The sequence below is a fragment of the Apodemus sylvaticus genome, chromosome 4 (assembly GCF_947179515.1).
Source record: "Apodemus sylvaticus chromosome 4, mApoSyl1.1, whole genome shotgun sequence".
NCBI classification, from domain to species: Eukaryota; Metazoa; Chordata; class Mammalia; order Rodentia; family Muridae; genus Apodemus; species Apodemus sylvaticus.
The window spans coordinates 39896443-39916985 of NC_067475.1; the positions used below are offsets into that span (position 1 = coordinate 39896443).

The 20543-nt window shown below is 39.8% G+C and overlaps 1 protein-coding gene across 3 annotated transcripts in view; it reads right to left on the reverse strand.

Moving 5' to 3' along the window:
- Window positions 1-1453: 1453 nt before the first annotated feature.
- The window catches only part of Pde5a (phosphodiesterase 5A), a 161531-nt gene continuing 142441 nt past the window's right edge, over window positions 1454-20543 (reverse strand). For all 3 annotated transcript variants that reach the window (XM_052179313.1, XM_052179311.1, XM_052179312.1), the window contains exons 18-21: window positions 18982-19045; window positions 8763-8837; window positions 7860-7943; window positions 1454-5357 (exon numbers count right to left, since the gene is read on the reverse strand). In XM_052179313.1, the coding sequence (XP_052035273.1) occupies window positions 5220-5357; window positions 7860-7943; window positions 8763-8837; window positions 18982-19045 (361 nt within the window). In that variant the 3' untranslated portion in view covers window positions 1454-5219. The remainder of the gene's footprint in view (window positions 5358-7859; window positions 7944-8762; window positions 8838-18981; window positions 19046-20543) is intronic.

The following is a 20543-nucleotide window of genomic DNA, read 5'->3' on the forward strand; positions in this document are numbered from 1 at the left end:
AGCAATCAACCAGCACACATGAGATTAGAAACCTAGCCGATGACGTGGGAGAGCACAGACCTCAAGAAAACTCGGACAGGAGTCATCTGATTTCTCGAAGATCCTCTCGAAAGACAGTGACACAAAGAACACTGACTCAGGGCAATAATTCAGGACACATTAAGGCTCCAACCTATCCTGATTGTTATGCATACCATTCAATTAGAATTTTGACTCCAAATAATTATGATTTTCATTCCCATTTCCATTTCTTGGGGTTCATAAACAACTGGCTTGTTAGCTACAAATCCTTCTCCCAACCCTGAGACTTTTTGCTGAACATAGCATAAAGCAGGGAATACTCAAGGTAAACTCTGTCTCCAGCGACTTAATGTTATGTTCCTTAAAAACAGTAAATTCTATGCATTTAATGTAGGACCCGGGATTCCTGTTTGCTGAGAGACAACCCCAGGATTGTGTGTTTAAGGAAGTTGCTAACTGCTTCCTATTTCTACAGAAAGGGTTGCTGTCCCAGGAGTGGAATTCTGAGCAGAAGGGAACTAAGTGATCTTATTATTTATGTTTGGAGAAAGTCTTCTCAGGTGCTCACTGGATCAAAGGAGTAAACAAAGCTTTAAATTTTCCATAGAAATTAATAGAGAGATGAATTTTTCAGAAGTTCTCAGTTGGAGTTCTTTTTATATTTAGTTACCAAAAATATATGAAGAAGCAGTTTTTTATTATTCTTTATGGCCAGTTAGTATTTTTTTTTTTTTTAAAAAATACAAATGAAATTCTGGCGCCCTCTCATGGTCAGAAACTTTAAGTATTCTATTATGGGCACTGGCGGCACTTGTTGGGGTGAGATGTTTTCCCAACCAGTTAAGAGGCTTGCCTAGTGGCACAAACAAACACACAAACAAACAAAAAACATAATATCTACATCGTGTTGCCTTTTATACCAGAAACAGCAGCAAGCCCCTTGAGACATCACATTAACCTTCATCAGCAGAACTAAATCAAGGAATGATACCCACAGAACCAAAGTCGCTGAGAAACGTTGTTTAAACAGCTTCTAGATAGTACATTCAATCCAGTAAGACTGGATGTGGGACTTTTAAAATGTTGCATTCAAAAAGAGCAAGGTGTGGTCTTAGCTTTGGCTCCTACACATCTGGACTTGACTCTAGTTCAAGCCATTGACAAGAAGGAAACACCGACGTTTTGTGGACATCAGGCTGTTAATATCACGCCCTTCTACAGTGCCATTATGGAGGGAAACATTGCCCTCAAATTGGCAGCATGAGACATTACCGATAAAAAGAAAAAGAAAAGGCTATTATCGAAGAGTCTATTTAAGGACTAACTAGTGATCAAGCCACAGTGTAAAATTCTCTCAGACCAGCTGGACTGGCTTCCCAGAGTAAGGCCCTCAATCTCAGAGCTCCAAGCCCTAATGATCACACCACACACATTCTCGTTCGTTTACTTTATTTTTACAGCACTGCAAAATGGCAACCGACATCTGGTGAGTTCACACCTACCCTAACCAGGTCTGGCTCCACAGGGACCTGGGGCAGGTGGGTGTGTGCTTCTGCTGAGTGACACTCTCAGAGAAGGATCGCTGGAAATGGTTTATAATGTGGGGTGAGGACATTTTTAGATGACTTCACAACAAAACATAATTTACATAGTAACTCCTTTTATGCTAGTATAAAAATAGTGCCAGAAACTATATATTTGTTCAGATATATTGAAAAGGCATAAGAATACAAATAGATCATCCACAGTGGCGAGTGATGGTTCATTTGAGTTCTTAAACTGTAATAGAAATTTATATATTTTCAGCTATTTACATCACTTTCAATGACATTCAAGACATGTCTACACAGGCTTTTGACAACAATGTGGAAGGGTGAGGTAAGTTTTAATACTTCCTTCTTTGCTCTCTGCGAGAGGGCAGAAAGAGTCCACATCTGCAATTGAATAGTCTGAGAACTCTGATCTCTCTCTCTCTCTTTAGTTGCAATATGGAAACATGACCTAGTCATAGAAGATGCGACTCCTTACATAAAGTGTTCTTTAAGCTTTCAGCAAGGTAAATGACCCACGTCAACCGGAGGCCAGAATGTTCTCGGACAGATTCTTAAGAAATTTGGGATAAAAGTGCATAGTATGTTAGAGACAAAGAGAAAGTGGTGGAAAGTCTTGTACGCTTGCGCGTCAAGTCAGTGGGATGAGAACTGATACCCTTAGTCATTTCCTGTGTGGCCCATGAGCTCCTGGGATTTCCTGCTGTGTTACAGCATCTGAGCACTGTACCTAACATAAGGAGCAGGTTTAATAAAAAATGGGCTGATGCATGGTTGATACTGAGTAATTAAATTCTGCCACCTTATTTGAGACGGCTGTTTACAGGAGAGCGGGGGACATTTCATCTCTTCTCATCTTAAGTCAAGTTAAAGCAGAATGCCATGCTGCTTGCCTGACAAGGTTTAGGAGAAACACAGGAAATTGGGAAATGGAAAAGGTGCCAAGCCTCACACTTGGGCAAAGTTCTGAGAGTAAAGGCACTTAACTGGTAGGCAAGGATTTCTGTGACTCAAGTTCCTCCAAGAAGCCAATATTTCCAGCCCATTTTCCTATATACCTTCATCTCCATGTTGCTGCTAAAAGAAGCTCTTCATCATAATTAGCCAACCAGTAACAGAGTATCACCCTACATTTATGCTCTGAGCCAGGTCTGTGTGGACAAATTAAAAGTACTTCTTTTCCATCTAAGGAACTCAAGGTAAGAAATGACCGGCCTGATGAGGTCATTACCTCAATACCCCATTCCAACAGTGGTCTCAAAGGCCCATAAGGAAGGCTCAAACACAGGCTTTCTCCAAATCTAACTACATGAGGATCACAGCTTCCTTAGGTGCAGAGGTTACGCCCCCTGCCTGGCAAAGGCGACTCTTCTAAACGTGTAAGATCAGAAAACTTTATAGACAAGTTACCAAACCACAGGGATTTTTTTTCTGGCTGAAAGTTAAAATGACATGATATCATATTATTTCACTACAGTCAGCCAAGCGATTTGTCAAAGGAACAATCCAGGACAAGATCACCTTATTCATTAGGGGCACTACTGATTCATGGCCACATGAGAGAGGAATTATAACAATGTGATAAATATATTCCAACTTGAGTGGACACTAGAAAGGCAATATTCACATTCAGAACAAAAACTATGATTTGTGTTCTTGTACCACAGATAGAAATCCATGTATGGAATGGTTTTCTGATAAAATAAAAACTATTTGAATAAAATAACACTCTCCTGTCTGAACTAAAATACCCAACTATCACAGATAGGGCAAGGCTTTTCCTGTGTTCATGTCTAGAGTAAAACAAACCATTATCTAAAGCAAGCCAAATAATTTCTAATCTACACTTGACTTCTTGCCTGTTAATATGTTAGATAAATCCTTCACATCTAATCTGTCATCTTTAAAACTATTCTCAGTGACTTAAGTCAGAAGAGTGTGGAGAAGCTACACATGTATATGAGTGCATTTCAGCCTAGCTGCTCGTTCACAGTGCGTGGGATACAATGACAGGCTTGTAGAATGTCCTCTAAGCAGCGCGTCTACACTCTGCATAGGCGTATACACGTATGCTGATATGATTATTATTAGTGACAGTCTGTATCATTTACACACCAGTGCATTAGAGCAACCTTACAGGTTTCATCTATATGACATGAAATAAAAATAAAATAAAAATCTGAAATAAAATACAAGTATTACAACAAGAATACACTTAGTATTGGGTGACAACTCCCTGGACTAGCCTTGGCCAATACAAAACAGTGCCAGTATAACCTGCTCTGCCTTTTCATATCTGAGGAAGAACAAAGCCACAATAAAATATACGTACACAGGATTAAAATGACCATGCTGAGTTTTAAACGGAGAAAAAAAGGAAGAAAGAAACCGCTTTAACATAAATTAATGCTAGAAATACTTTACCCTCTTTGGGAGGATGTGGGAAAAAGGTAGGGATTAATAAATCAAATCCTTCTAATTCAGCCCCAAACCCACATATTTCTGCACATCTGGAATGGATACTCCTCCCCTAATGCAGCTGCTTGGGTTTTTGTTTTGTTTTGTTTTGAATTCATTTTCTACTTCCAATACTGAATGTTGTTTTGTTTGGGCAGGGAGACTTTTACACACTGTGCTTTTAAATTCATTGTCTGACCTGCCTACTGGAGACAAGCCTCTGCTACTCACAGAATTATTAATAGTTTTTTCCTGCCAATTTCAGTCGACAGAGGGACAAGGACTAAATTGCACTGGTGTATCTGTAGGCATACCTGCCTTCAGGCAGGCGCCCCTGTGACCATATCTCTGTTGAAACTTAAAACTGCTGAATTAAGGAGAAGAGAGGGAAAAGAAAAATTTTAAAAATAGCTTAAAAAGTTTTCAGTATTTAAAAATGTGGATTGTCAGAAAGATCTTCAAGTAAAACATTTCTTTTGGCAGAGGCCTATCCAAGGCCCTTCCGTGTCTGGTATACACTCTCTCTTGGGACAGTCAGCTGGGGGCTGGGGGAGGGGGTGTCATCTGGGGGCTTTAGATGCAGCGTGGAGCATGCGTGCTGAAGAGCGGCTGCATGGATGGGCTGGAGCTTAAGTTTGTTCTGCCACATAGATGGATTGTACCGCAAGTTCTCCCCATCCCAGAAAGAGCAGAGCAATTAGGTACCACGTTTCCTTCTTTCACAATTCTTTAACTTAGTTAAGACACTTCTGACAAGTTTATATTCATTTCTCCCTAACACCCACTCGGTCAGCATTAATTTCAGGACGGCTTTAAATGTCCCGTACACATTCAGTTCACCCCCAACCCACTTTTGAGAACGATTCCTAACTTGTTTTGAAAGACTGGTGACTCAGAAACACAAAGGCCGGTTATTGATAATCCCCGTGCATGACCAAGCTGGAGTGTAGAAGTGCGGTTTACACCGTCCTTATCAAAACGTTAGAGTGGGCGTGACTGCTCCACTTCAGTGGCACAAAACAAAAAAGTATGGAAAGTAGGTAGCAATCTCGGAAACACGTCATGCTCTCAAAAGTTGTGCAAAAAATAAAATACAGCAGTGTCAAAGTGCACTCAAGTCTGCATAGTGTACGGTGAAACCAGGCCTGCGGCAGTTCGCACACAGGGTGGGGGCGGGGCTGAGGCAGGCTGTCAGTCACCCTTGGCCTGGCTGCTCTCCCCATTAATGAGCGCCTTCTCCTGCTGCTCCGCGAGGGCTTGCCATTTCAGTCTGTTCTTCCTGCAGCCATCCAGCAAGGGAAAACAGTCTTCTGATACGTGGGTCAGGGCCTAAGGAAAAGAAAAGAAACCACTAGAGAGAAGTCTCTGCCACAGGCTTGCCACCAGGGCCACACCCGTGGCCAGAGCAGCACCACAGATGGCGTTCTCAGAAGTCCTAGAAACATACACAGTGTTTGCCAAGGATTCCCCTTAGGCAATAGGGGCTAAGGAGGCATACTTTGAGACAAAGTGAGTACTGGCATGAGAGAGCTAGATGGTGGGGGCAGAGGAGAGGGAGAGGGGGGAGGGGGAGCAGCGGAAGTGATGATTTGGCAGCTAAGAGCATATACTGCTCTTATATAGGACCCAGTTTGGTTCCCAGCACTCGTGTTTGGTGCCTCTTAACTGCACATACACATAATTAAGAATAAAAATGAATCTTAAATGTACATAAACACTAAGCTGTGGAGGCTCATTTATCCAGATCTTACTCTTTATGCAAGCTGTGCCTTGGGAAGTTGCACCTTTTGCTTTCCCACAGATTGGCTTTATACAACGTACTTTTTTAATGCAAGATTTTCATAAAGGTTATTATTATATACCAAGCACAGTGCCATCTAGGTACAAGAACATCTGCTGTTGCTTTCTTTGTAACAGAGACACAACAAATGCCCAACAACAAGGCTTAGTAATACTTTGTAAGTATTTGATGGTCATTACAAATGTCTCAGGCATACATCAGTCACAGAACTATGTGTGTTATATCATGGCTTTCAAAATCAATATTTTTATTAAATGACATGAAGACATCTCAGCACACACACCAACATCAGTAGCTATCTCTGAATACTGAGACCACGAGAGATTTTATCTTCCAATTTGCTTCCCAGGACATTCTGTGTGATCTGCAGTGAAAATATACTACTTTCACGATAAAAATAAAACATTATTTAAGATCATATAGAATTTCCAACAGCCTAAAGAGTGTGCACACAAACTGTGCCACAGAATGGAATCTCGAACGGCCCTTCTGACGACACTGTTCTCTCTGATTTCAGGGAGAAGTCAAGAGCTACGGGTATCATCAACTGAGAAAAGCTCTTCATTCAACCAACAGAGAGGGCGGCTGTCACACAAAGGATGGTCAGGGTACCTAAAGTACTGCTCCCAGCCGCTTCTGAGAAAGAACTTCTGCACAAAGGAGGAAACTAGCCAAATGGACTCTGTAGTCAGTGGGGAGACAGTGCTGAGGAGGTGGACATGGGGTGGCCATTTCAACTCAATTTCCGTTGGTGTCTTCTATCCCACCTTCCCTCTTCCCTTCACCCTCATCCACAGGCTGTATTAAACCTTCCAATGCTTTTGGTGGTTTGAATAAGAATGACCCCCATAGACTCATACAGGCTTGGTCATGAGGGGGTAGCACTATTTGAGAAGGATTAGGAGGTATGGGTGAAATGTGTCATCAGGCTTTGAGCTCTCTCTCTCTCTCTCTCTCTCTCTCCTCCCTCCAGCTCTCCCTTTCTCCCTCATCCCCCCTCCTCCCTTCTTCCCTCTGCCTGTGGATAAAGATGTAGTTCTCAACTATTTCTCAACCACTCTAGTACCGTGCTTGCCCACTTCTAGCCATGACGATAATGGACTCAGCCTCTGAAACTGTGAGCCAGCCCCAGTTAAATGCTTTCCTATGTAAGAAGTGCCTCTGTCATGGTCTCCACAGAAATAGAACAATGAACCCTGGAATAAGGACAAACCTGGATTCTTGATTGGGGTCTGCACATTTGGGGGAAATATTCTCTCTCTGTGGAAAATAAACTTTATACATCCAATTACCGAATCTGCAATGTCTGGATTGGAAAATTGTAGGTTTTGTCTGGTCTTAACCTTTCATGATAACTCTCAAATTTCTCAAAAGACTAAAACTTAAATCCATTTGAACTTTTTAGAAACAAAGACATAATCTCCTTTGTGTGTTGGGATAATAAACATCTAAACATTGAATATTAGAGAATCTTTTTGCTAGAAGAACAAAGGCTACAAAAAGCCAAGAAGTGAAACTGGCAGAGGGTAGAAATTAGAGCTTATATTCCTGTAACTTCTACCTTTTAAAAAGTCCTCAGAAAAATGTCTGTAATGTACCTAAGCCATAACATAACAGTTAAAAAAAGAGTCAGGTGACTAATTTTTTGTACTTAAAGTTAAAATTAAACATTAGCAAGATTATGCTAACACAGAGTATGCAGGAAATATTCCCGGGAAGACAGCCCCAGGATGGGCCTCTTAGCATCCCTATAATATGTCAGTGGCCAGCACACGCTAGGCACTCTAAATATTTATATACGGAGTGAGTCAATGCCTTGTGAAATAGCAAATGTGAGATGTATCCCTTGTTCTATACAGACATCACATTCGTCAGCAAAAAGAAACAATACCAGTGATAATTACAGCTTTTCTTACTTAGAAGCAAAAATATGCATCTAGTGTTAATCTCTTCGACACACTTCAGATTCAATTCATGACATAATCTAACTTTAGCAATCTATTATTTCTAGTATTTTTCTCTGTAAATACCTCATACAGCTGCAGGCAGACGGCATCTATGAACCCAACTTGCATGCTTGGGATTTTATTTTTCTTCTCCCTGTTCATTAGATCCTGAAAATACATACAAACAGATCTACATCTATTCAAAGTACACAGGAAAGGTTGGCTGCAAAAAGATGAATCTGTGGTTAGCTTAACAAACATACATAAATACATACAGACAGGCATATATACATACATATGTATACGTAAATAAACAGGTATATGCATATATTCCCAACCCTACAAAGAAGAGGAAGTAACTAAAACATAAATGGTTTGAGAAGAATACTTCTCTCCCATTTGGGATGCATACATTTATATTAAAAGGTTGCTATGCAAACACTCTTAAAGTCACTGTTCCCAAAATTTATCCCCACAGAATAATAAAGAAGAGCAGTGCAGCTGTTTATCACTGTGCTGTTTGTAACAATGAACGTGGCAAACAGTACAGCAAAGGAAGTGAATTAAGTTGTGCCTGCATTTATTTCATGTAATTATGTCCATATACACCTAAGAGCCCATTAGAATAAAAGTGTGTTATTACATTAAAGTGGAGAAAACAAATCATAAGAAAATACGGGGCACAGTGTGTAAGTAATGTTCATCTACCTAGCTTGCCTTTGTAGTTACCGTGTATCATTCTTCTAAAAAGAGAACTACTTTAAGTAGTAAACCCGAGGAAAGATGTCATAGAAGTGTTAAGAAGCGGTTTACACTTTAGCCAAGTGTAAACCAAGTGACACCCTTGTCACACCAGCATCGAAGAGTCTGAGGCCAAATTGTTGGTGACAGAGTCCACTGATGCACGCAGTAAGAACCTGTCTCTAAAACATGCATCTAACTTTAAAATACAGTGAAAAGTTCCTACCAACCAAGCAGTGGACTTACAGCAGGCTCCATGTTAAGTTCTTTTCTCTCTCTGTCTCCTTGATCAAAGAATTCGGCTGCCACGAGTTCTGCTATCTGAAACACACAGCAGACTGAGTGTTAGGGGTAAACTGTATCTTTCTTTCAAACAGTTTAAATGAAGCTAATGAAATGTAGCAAACCTGTTGTTTCCACCACATTAGTAGCATTAGGATGGAACAGTAACGAGAAACAGAAACAATGCTGCACTTGCTTTAGCCAAATAATCACAATCCCATGACCCTCTGTAACTAAGCAGAAAGCAATGTGTTTCAGTTTCCCCAGACAGTGGCAAGACCGTGCCCACCTGTATGAATAACCAACAACCAACTTATTGAGCAACCGTCTCTTTAATTTTAAAAAAGGCACGGAATTCCTTAAGAATCTCATACAATCTGTTTTGATCATATCTAATCCCCCCTTCCTTCCCTAATTCCTTCCAGATCCACCCCTCCTCCCTACTTCCTGTCTTCTTTTGAAAAAATTATTTTTAAAAAAATTTTGAGATTATAAATATAATTATGGCATTTCCCTCTCCTGTTTCTGCCTTCTAAGCATCTCTATAGACCCTTCCTTGCTTGTGTTTAAATTCACGGCCCTTTTTTTTCATTGTTATAATGTGTGTGTGTGTGTGTGTGTGTGTGTGTGTGTGTGTATTTTTAACTACACAAATACAAGCTGCTCAGTCAGAGTAAAGTTACTTGCATGTATGTTTTAAGGGCTGACCATTTGGTACTGGACAATCAACTGCTGAGTTGAGGAAGATGGTTTCTCCTGCCCCCACTATTCTTTAGTTGTCTGTAGTCTATGAGGATGAGGCCCTTCATCCTTAGCTGAACAAGGATGACGCCCATGTGATCACACCAACAGGCGTCATCCTTGTTCAGCCAACATTTGGGCAGCCAGGTTGATGAGACTTTATGGATGTAGCTTCTGACAGTCCTAGGAGACAAGTGCCACAGCAACTTCTGGGTCTTAAGCACCTGTTTATAAGAAGTATATGAAAACCTCCACCAAATACTGTATTGAAACTGGTGAACAGGTCTTTAAGTTCCCTGTAATCTCTCCTTTGACCTTGTCTTGCAATTTCTGTTGTTGATGAATGTTCTGGTTTGCTTATCTTCTGGTGTCTCAGAGTCTGGTTTCTGTAGACCACATTCTTATGATGTCACTCAAGGGTTTCTCGAGGCTCAGCTAGACTGACATCTCGTTTTCTTCTCAGCCCATCTCCTTAGGCACAGTGCTATGGACTTCTGGTAGTGGCTAACTCTATGTCATCGACCCCTCTTTCTATGATAATGGTAATAATTGTTGGTGTTTTCTGGAGTCCATTTATTTAGGGGTTTTCACAAAGCTGACAGTCCAAACCAACTCTTCTTAGGTTTATTTTATTACTTCAAATATCCAAGAAAGTTTCCCAGATCAATTATTTGGCTGTGCTTCAGTATAATTCATGTTTGAGAACACAAGATTCCTCCAAGTATATCCATTAAAACACACTTGGTTCTCAAGCATTTACCAAAGTGGACAATGGAAAGTAGCCAAGGACCAGCCTCGGCTTGGAGAGGGGTTCTGAGAGGAGGGGTGTTTGAGAAGTGCAAAAGCAAATGACTCAAAGTCAAATCGTGGGTCCAAGCTGCTGGCCTATGTTCTGCTCAGGACAGCTTTCCAGATTGGACTCTGGGTTGTGCTCTCTCGAGATGGCTTTGCTTTCTCTTGTTATTCTAAAACTCTCTGGATAGCTCAACTCTTGCAAATCAAAAGCCCAGTCTTTATTTAACACATCAGTTCAGTCTTTACTCTAAGTCACCTTTTGATTATCCCACACATCAGAATCCCATGACCTCAGCCTCTCGATTCTTAGGAGAGACAACAAGCACAAGCAGACTTAAGATAGATGGGTGGGACCTGTCCTGGAATTACCATTCTGACCACGCCTGGACCTAAATTTGCTCTGTCCCAGGTTGACCTCGAACTCCGGAATCTGCCTGCATTTGCGTCTACCTGTTGGTATTTCTCTGACAAGCTGGCTCATAGTCTACCTGCCTCTGTTCCTTTAGATCTGTAAAGCTCTTTAGACAATTCATATTGCATCCTTATATATTACATAGTTGAAAAATTATATATTTTTGAACTCATGTTTTTAGAGTTTTTTCCCACAGCCTTAAGGACTGTTCCTGAAGGTCCCAGTGTTTACCATTTTGCTAGAGACATAGACACACCATCAATTCCTGGACTCATGCTGTCTCTGATTATCAATGGAGTTATTAACCTTGGCAGAGAAGGCATTCCTCAAAGGAGGAATGTGAAAAAAATGTGTTATACAATTTAAAATTATTATTATTATTACTATTATACAAACAAGACTTATGCTCACCACAACCATCAACACTCGTGTAGGTCCATGCCCTCTGGCTCTGTTCCAGGGTCAGGAAACCACGCCATACTGTCCCCTTATATGGTCATGCCAGATAAGCAGGTTTCATTTTTACTAATAGCTTTATTATTTGAGTTCTTGGATTTAAACATATTTATATATTTCAGTCCTTTTGGGTGCTCAGGTTCCTTTCACTTGGACCAATGCAAACTTCCTGGACTGGGTGTCTGTTCTCTGGACACAACTGCTTTCTGGGAACTTCCTGGCTTTCAGTGTAACAAGGCTACCTGCACTCACTTCTTGCCCCGTAGTTCAACCAGTCATGTCTTGATGGAGCCGTGGCTGCTCCAGACTGAGTCAGTTAGAGGCTGCAGTCCAGCAGAAGCTCCGTACCAGTGGCATGTCACGGTGCATAAACTCTTTCAGGCCATGGAGCTAGAATACAGCATAATTTCCCAGAATATGTCCAATTCAAACTAGGACAATAGGATTTCTGTCTAACACAACTTATAAGATCATTACCTCTACATTCATATTTAAAATCCTAGCTCTCAACACTGATCAAGCTCATGCCTGCCTTTATCCCGCATCACCTACAATACTAATTGAGTGTCAATATAAAATTACCAATAATAATGATTATTTTAAAATATTTTTTACATTTGCTCATTTTACATGTATGAGAATTGTTTTGTATGTGTATCTGTGTACTGTGTCCATGTCTAGTGTCTTCAGAAGCCAAAAGAAGGTATCAGATCCCCTAAGACTGGAGTTACATTTGGTTGTGATTCACCATGTGGGTGCTGGGAGTTAAATCCAGGTCCTCTGTAAGAGCAACAGTGCTCTTGACCACTGAGCCAACTGTCCAAATAAATCATAATGGTTATTAAAAATTATTTTAGTTTTTATATCCTCTCATGACTCATGCTCATTACCTGGATTTTCTCATTGTCTAATATTTCCTCCTTCTTGTTCTTCTTTCTAAATTACACTTTTTTTACATGAACTTTTGCTTACATTTACGGATATATATCTGTATTATTTATATCCATATCCATACATTATAGGTTAGGATCCAAATATTAGGAAGAACGTATGTTTTCTTTCTGAGATTGCGTGACCTTGTTTAGTTATATATCCTAAGCTTATCTATTTCCATGAAAATTTTGTGATGTTTCTTTAGAGCTGATAGTATTCCAGCTTATATTTGTACCATATTTCATGATCTATTTAACTGTTGATAGACTACTAGGTTGACTACTATCCTTTGTTATAGTGAGTGAAGCAGCAATACACATGAACATGCAAATATTGCTGTGAGAGGGTATGGCGTTCTCTGAATACATGCCCAGGAGGTGTAGATGGGTCATATCTAGCTATCTTTAAGTTTTGGAGGAACCTCTAAACTAACTCCTACATCAGCTCTATTAACTTGCAGTCTTGCCAGCAGTAAATAATGATTCTCCATCTTCCATACTGTCTCCATCATTTTGCTGTTAAATTAGTTGACGGGAGTCATTCTGACTGAGGCAAGATGGTATCTCAAAACCAGTTGACATCTCCTCGAAGGCCAGGATTATTGAACACCTTTTAAGATCGTTAGTGGCCATCTGTGTGTCCTTTTCTGAAAAGTGTCTATTTCTTCATGACCCCACTTTTGGACTGGCAGTTTAATTCCCTAATCACACCTGGTGAAGAGTTGCTCCCATCCTGTGGGCTGTCTGTCTGTTCTGCTGGTGGTTTCTTTTGCTATGTTGGGATCTTTTCATTTCAGACAGGCCCAGGCAGCGGCTGTTGATGCTTGGGGCCAGTTTCTGTGCTACAGAAGTTCTGCCAATCCACGGTCTTAGAGCATATTCCCCATGTTCAGCTCACAGTCTCACTATTTCAGGTTTTAAATTAAAGACTTTGATCTATTTTGAACCTGGCTTTTGACAAGTGTTAAAAGATATGAATCCTACTTTGTTCTCTTGAAGGTAGACAGCAGATTTTGTCAGGGCCATCTGTTGAAGAGGCTACCTTCCCTCCCTACAAATGTATTTTTTTTTTACTTTTTTATAAAATCTCAAGTGGGTGTCACTTTATTGTTTTATTTCTGGGTCCTATCATTGATTCCTTGAAGTGTTTAACTTATAAAAACATTTGATTATGTGTGTTAGTTTTGCCTGCATGTATGCATGTGCACAACATGCAGAACTAGCACCTGCAGAGATGAGAAGAGGGCTTCAGATGCCCTGTGATTGGAGTTGCAGACTGTTGAAAGCCGCCATATGCGATGCTGGTAACTGATCCTGGGTCCTCTGGAAGAACATCAAGTGCTGACCATCTCTTCAGTTCTATCTATTTTATGACAGTGCCAGACTGTATCACTATAGCTCTGTCATATAATTTGAGGTTAGGTGTTATGATACTTTTATAAGTATTCAAATTCTTTAGAATTGCTTTGGCTATTGTTAGTCTGGCTTTATCAAATCTATCATTAATTTTTCTTTCTCTCTTTTTGGTGGTAGATTAATGCATAAAAAATATAATTGATAGTTATGAAATCTAATGTGAGGCTCACATTTTCAGAATGGCTATTCTAACAGTATACAAGGTGACTGAGGTGTAGGTTTCTCTAGAGAAACAGAACTCTCCTCTGTGATTTAACTATTCACCTGTTAAAGGCTCCCCCAAAACTATCTGTCATTATCTGTCACTCACACCTGAAGTGCCATCAGGTCTACATATCATATGATCCAAGTGGCAGAACGGCCTGCACAGCAGCCTGGACCTGTTGAAGAGCTGTCTCCTGTTCCAGAACCCACTCAAAGTTAACAGCTTTCCTTGTAACTTAGTATGTAGGCCAAAGTCACACACTCAAGTGAGGAATGTGCTGTCCCCAGAACCCAAATAGGTCTACTAAATGTTGTGCTTATTTCTTAGTGTTAGGAGGGACCAGGTGCAACAACTCATACATCACCTTAGAAGAACTTCACAATATTGGAGTTCCAGAAATTTCACTGAGGTAAAAGGTCCCTGGATTTTGATTAGATTTATTTCCCATCCTCTAATGTGCATATGTGCTACCAATAAGTCTAAAGTGGTTGCTACCTCTTGCTCTTTGCCAAATCAGCATAATGTTATCAATAGAGTGGACTACTGGTGATATTTTCTGGAAGAGACAGATGATCAAGGTTTTGATACTTTTTGTAAAAAAAATTCACGAGCATTGGTGGTTGCATGAGGGTATGGAAACTGAAGTTACAGATAGTTGTGGGCTACTATGTAGGTGGTAGGAATTGAACCTAGGCCCTCTGGAAGAGCACTCTTAACCACTGATCCATCTCTCTAGCCCCTGACACCTTTAAAACAACAACAACAACAACCCAAAACTGTATGAGCTTCCATATTAAACCCTGAACTCAGTGGACCTATATCAATAATCTCAACCTGATCTAATTTATGTTTCTTCCACCATTAACCCACACCCTTAAAATCCATTCCCATGTGTGTTCTCCAGACTTCTGCATAAGTGAATAGGCAAACTATTAAGCTCTTCTGTGGTATAGCATATCGCCTCATGGACTATCTCTCTTCCCTATAGGAGCCTATAGGCTCTATAGGTCTAGAGGCAACTATTGGTAGGCCCCGAGAGACATTAATATTCTCTTGCCTGGCATCTCCTACACAGTGTAGGCTTAATAGTGAAAGTGAAACTCCTGGCTCAATAGGCAAAGAAGGATTAATCCCCCAGGCAATGGCAGAGAGGGAAATGTTTTTGCTGGAGCTCAGGGTAAGGATGGATCCTCTGCTAGGGGTGGCAAGGCTACTTCCTCTGGTAGGACAAACCCTTCAGAATCTGAGAGCTCAGAGTCCTCAGCCTCAGTAGGGTCTTCCTACACATCGCTATCCCAAGCTATAGGATCCAGTTCCTTACCAATCTGTGTCCTTCCTTAACTGAGGACACCTTCTGAGGTTGGGACTTGAATTTTCATGGTGATCTAGCCATTCTTATAACGAGGGATTTGGTTTCATTTTTCAAAACCTGAGCTCTCTGGCTGCTGGAGAGAAGGCTCTCTGCCAGGAAACACTTAGAACCCTTTACACTGTGTATGCACGTCTGGCACTGCACCGTAGAGTTCATGGTTTTCCACTGTCACTGTACACTGAGATGCTAGAAGTCCGTTCATTTTATCAGGAAGCTCACTTTTTTTTTGTTAATAAATTCAGAGGTGCTAGAAGCAACCAGACAGCACCATTATCTTCCTTATTTTTCTATAAATTGTCAAAAGTTTTAGGCATGGAGTCAGTAAATTCCTTGCTCTTCCCCAATAGGCCAATCGGAATAAGGAAATGTATTTATCTCAGCACATTCCTCAAATACTTCACACCATGGATTTTTAGTGCTCTCCAAGCTTCTAAGAGGTGCCAGTAACTGTAGGTGCCAGCAACTTGGAAAGTCTGCTCCAGAAAATTTAAAAAATTCACCCTTATACTTTATTTTCTGTAGAACCACTCATGGTATCACAGTCTGTACTAGAGTCAGGTTTTCTTGGGGAATGGGAGCTCATGGAATATATATGTAGTATATGTATGTGTGTGTGTATATGTATATGTATATGTTAAGTGGCATTTATTAGAGTGGCTTTCAGACAGGCCATGGTACAAATAGTCTAACAGTCTTTTTATCTAAGAAGTCTTTTTATCATTATTTTATTTTAAAAGTAGATCCATCTATAGATTTGGGCAATTACTGTTTCAAGGACTTGGGAAACAGTGCTTGGCTAACATGTACAAGGCCTGGATTTCAAGTTCAGTACCAAAAAAAATTAATCAAATTAGTTAATAAAATTACTGCTTTTTATTTTAAAGATTTTTGGTTTTTATTTATTTATATTTTTATTTATGTGTGTTTTGTGTGCAGTGGGAATCAACTCCCGGAACTAGAGTTAAAGACAGTTGCCTGATGTAGGTTCTAAGACATGAAACCCAGCCTTGGAAACTCTTAACTGCAGAGCTATCTATCCTGTCTAGAAATATTACAGTATTAATACCACCAAAAGAAGTCTTTCTCGGAGGGTTAATGTTGTTTTTATCTAAACAAGTATATCTATTTTTACTTCCATAGCAAATTTAAGATATCTATCTATCTATCTATCTATCTATCTATCTATGTGTGTACATGCATGTGCCAAGATATATGTCTTGAGGCCAGAATATAACTCAAGAAGTAAACAAACAAACAAACAAACAAAAACAGATTTAAGGTATTTATGTCTACTAAAACAGTTCTACAGAGGGTACTAGAAGGGATATATAAGTGTGAAGATAAAATTAAACACTTCCCAATGGATACAAGGAATACACATTCAAGAACAGTTAACCAAAAGAGGCATAAAAAAGCTACACCATAACAAAATAGTAGGAATTAACAAACTCTGTTCACTAAGAACTTGAAAATTAATAGTCTTGGCTCCTCAGTTAAAAGGCACAACACAAAGTAACAGGTTGGATTAGAGAAGAGTATCCTATCTTTGCATTGCCTCTGCGAAACACTCCTCACTATCAAGAATATCTCCATGGGAGGAGGAATGTAAAAACTTAGTCCAAACAAATAGAACTATGAAACAAGCAGGTATAGACTTCAAACCAAGACTAGTCAGAAGAGCCAAGACAGGAGATTTCATATGTATTAAAGGAAACATTTAGCAAGAGGATATTACAATTCTACACTTTTACATGCCAAATGCATAGAAACCCAACTTCATAAAAGAATCATTATTAGATTTAACATCAGATCGACCCAGCACTGTGACAGTGGGTGATTTTAATACTCTCACCAACAGACAGGTCACGTAGACATGAATTAAACAGAGAAGCTTTGAGTTAAATGACGTCGTGGTGGTTTGAATAAACTTGGCCCAGGGAGTGAAACTATTTGGAGATGTGGCCTTGTTGGAGTAGGTGTGGCCTTGTTGGAGGAAGTGTGTAACTGTGGGTGTGGGCTTTAAGACCCTCATCCTAACTGTCTGGAAGCTAGACTTCTACCTGCTTTCAGATGAAGACAGTAGAAATTTCAGGGTTTTTTGTATGTTTGTTTTTTTGGTATGTTTTGGTTTTCTATGTGCCTGCCTGAGCACTGCCATGCTCTCACCTTGATGATAATGGACTGAACTTCTGAACCTGTAAGCCAGCCCCAATTAAGAATTGCCTTGGCCATAGTGTCTGTTCACAGCAGTAAAACCCTAACTAAGATAGACATCATAAATCAAGAAGAGACATTTACAGAACATTAGTCCCAAACACCAAAGTTTACACTTTCTTCATAGCAGCCTATGGAACTTTCTCCAAAGCTGACCACACTTTAGGACACTCAACAAATCTTTAAAAATATAGGAAAAGTTAAATGGCATCTTTCATCTTGTTTGATCATAAAATAATAAAGCTAGATATCAACAACAGAAATTGTAAATAGTATTCAAACTCATGGAAATTAAAAACACACCACTGAATGACAGTTAGGTCAAGGAGAAATCAAGGGAAATGGAAAACTTCCTACAACAGAATGAAAATGAAAATGCAATATACTGAAGTCCATGGGAAACCACACATGCAGAAACAAGTAAGTTTGTAGCAATAAATGCCTACATAGAAAACCAAAATATAACAAACAAACATATACAAAAAAAGAAATTTCATATCAACAATGAAGTTAAGCACCTGAAAGCTTTAGAAAAAAATAACAATAGCATCAAAAAAGAGTGGGAAGAAATGATCAAGCCTAAGGATGAGATTAATGAAATAAAATGCAATAATAAAATAAAATAAATTAAAACAGAATACAAAGAATCAGCGAAACGAAGAGTTGGTTCTAAAAGCAAACAAACAAAAGCTTAACACATGATAAACCTTTAGCCAAATTAACCCAAAACCAGAGAGGATCAATTGCATGAAAATGGAGACTAAAGCTACGGCTGAGTGGTTAAGAGCACCAGCTGCTCTTACAGAGAACCCATTCGGTTCCCAGCACCCACATGACAGCTCATAGCCATCTGCAATGCCAGTTCCAAAAGATCTAAAACCCTCTTCTGACTCCACGGCCATGAGGGATGAACATGGTGCATACATACCAGCAAAACATTCAGACACTTAAAATAACTCTAAAGTAGAAAAAATTAGAAATGAAACAAGTAGAAATTTGGAGACAACAAACATTGAGAAAATTTAGAGAATCTTATGCCTATGCTTAAAAAAATCTGTTTTCTACTAAACTGTAAAACCTAAAAGAGGTGTATGAATTTCTAGACATATATGGCATAACAACACTTAATTGAGATGACGCAAATAACTTAAATAGGCTATATCATCCAATAAAATAAAAGTAATTAAAAAAATCTTCCGCTCTTATCCCGCTCTTTCAACTCGCTCTTTATTTCTCTCTATTCTTTTTCTATCTTCCATGTGGTCATCGCCATCCCTCATCTCTCTGTCTTCTCTTCCTCCTTTTTCTCCTTTAAACACTCCCCTAAAAACTCCTGTTTTTAGAGGCAGGGAAGATTAAGAATACTAAGGGTGCTCAATGTGATGAACGGCACAGCAGTGCCCTGAGACATCACTCTCTTCACCTCAGCTGAAGTAGCAGAGATGGTAGCGACCAACATATATGTACTTTGTATGAAGCAGTGGCACTTAATCATTAAAACATTCGGTGAGGTATGTGCCTCTGTCTTACACATAAAGGAAATAAAGTCTATTTACAGCCAAAGCTACCTTTAAGCGAAGAGATTTTCTTTTCTATCTTTGACTTTTAAGTTCGGATTTGATCACCACTGAGCAACATACCCGTTGTTGAATAGGCCAGGGCTTAGTAATTGCTGAGAGATCGCAGGCAGTCATCAGCATTGCTCTGTTAAGGGAGAAAGAAAACCTCAAATCTTATGAATATTTATCCTCAGTAAGTTGTTACTAGTAAAAAAAAAAAAAAAGTTCAATTAAAACCTTCTTTAACAAGAGCACACCCAAAATTTGAAGACCGAAGAACAAACAGTGTTTATGTGGGAACCTGGCTGTTGTGACTGTGATACTGCCTCCCTGTTTTGGTTGCCCTGGGAGTTGCTGAAGATTGTCCTTAGGGTAAAAGCTTTCCTGCTATTATTGGTTTTTCCACATTGATAGTGAGATGAAATCATACGGATTAATTAGAAGGATAACATCACATGTCTTAATGAGGACAAGCCCTGGATTATAGTGGGTCACCTGAATTCACTCACCACCTGCAGGGCTTTCTATGTGACAGCTTTTGCATGGTCATATAGAGCAGTATATGTTGAAGAGTCTTTTTCTGTTATTCGGTTAGCCTTCTCTGGTGACAGCAGTGGGACCCACCCAGTCCCTCGGCTAGAACAATGTGCCTTGAACTAAAACAACGTGGCTGTAAAAATTAAAAAATTACCGTTTGGGACACGGGGAGGACCTCATATATTCTGAGAGGACCTCGAATTTTCAATGTAGCCAAGATGACCTTCAGGTTCTAATCCATCACCAAAGTTCTGGGATTATGGGCGTACCCACCCACCGTGTCTTTTTTATGCACTGTTAGGAATTGAACCCAAACTTTGTGAACATCACAAAAGCCTTCTAGCAGCTGAGCTGCTTCCCTAAGCCCAATGACACAGCCCAGTCTTTCCGAGTCATATTCAAATGTCTAAGGGTCCCTTTACCTTGTTAAAGAAATAGGCAAAAAGGCTATTCCTGCAAAACAAACAATTGATGTAAAGAATCCTTTGTTCCTCTCGAGATACTCCACCTAAAGCAAAGGCTCTCTACCCACTCGAGGCTAATGTCACGATCTCTACAGTACTAACTCTCTCACAGGAATGAGCACATTGGAGGTATTTTTAATCACAGTTGGAACCCACTGTCGGGATGGATTTCCACCATGCTTGTCAGAGTAACCACGCCTGCCAAAGGTGACGAACCATAGGACCCTGGTTACAGACTTCTCTGTGAAAAAGAAAACCGGCTCAAACTTGGAGGTTGGTGGCATGTCTCTCTTTGTCATTATAGAGTGCATAGCATATACACTCTATAATGTATATATACAATGTATATATATATATATACACACACTCTACAGGAGCAGGCCCACGCATGTCTAAGGCGCTATTCTGAAAGATAAGATGCTATTTAGGAAAGCATGACTTCACAGAACAGGTAGCCAGGTGTCTGCATGTTGTTTCTTTTTAATTTGCATATTTGTTTTGCAGACTAAGCAATTTCAATTTATTTAAAAAAAATGTTGACACCGCCATTGTATCAACACTGTAATTCTGCAGGACCATTAGTAATTGACTGTCGTTTTGTTTGGTTTTATTGTTTAAGACAGGGCATTGAACTTGTGATAA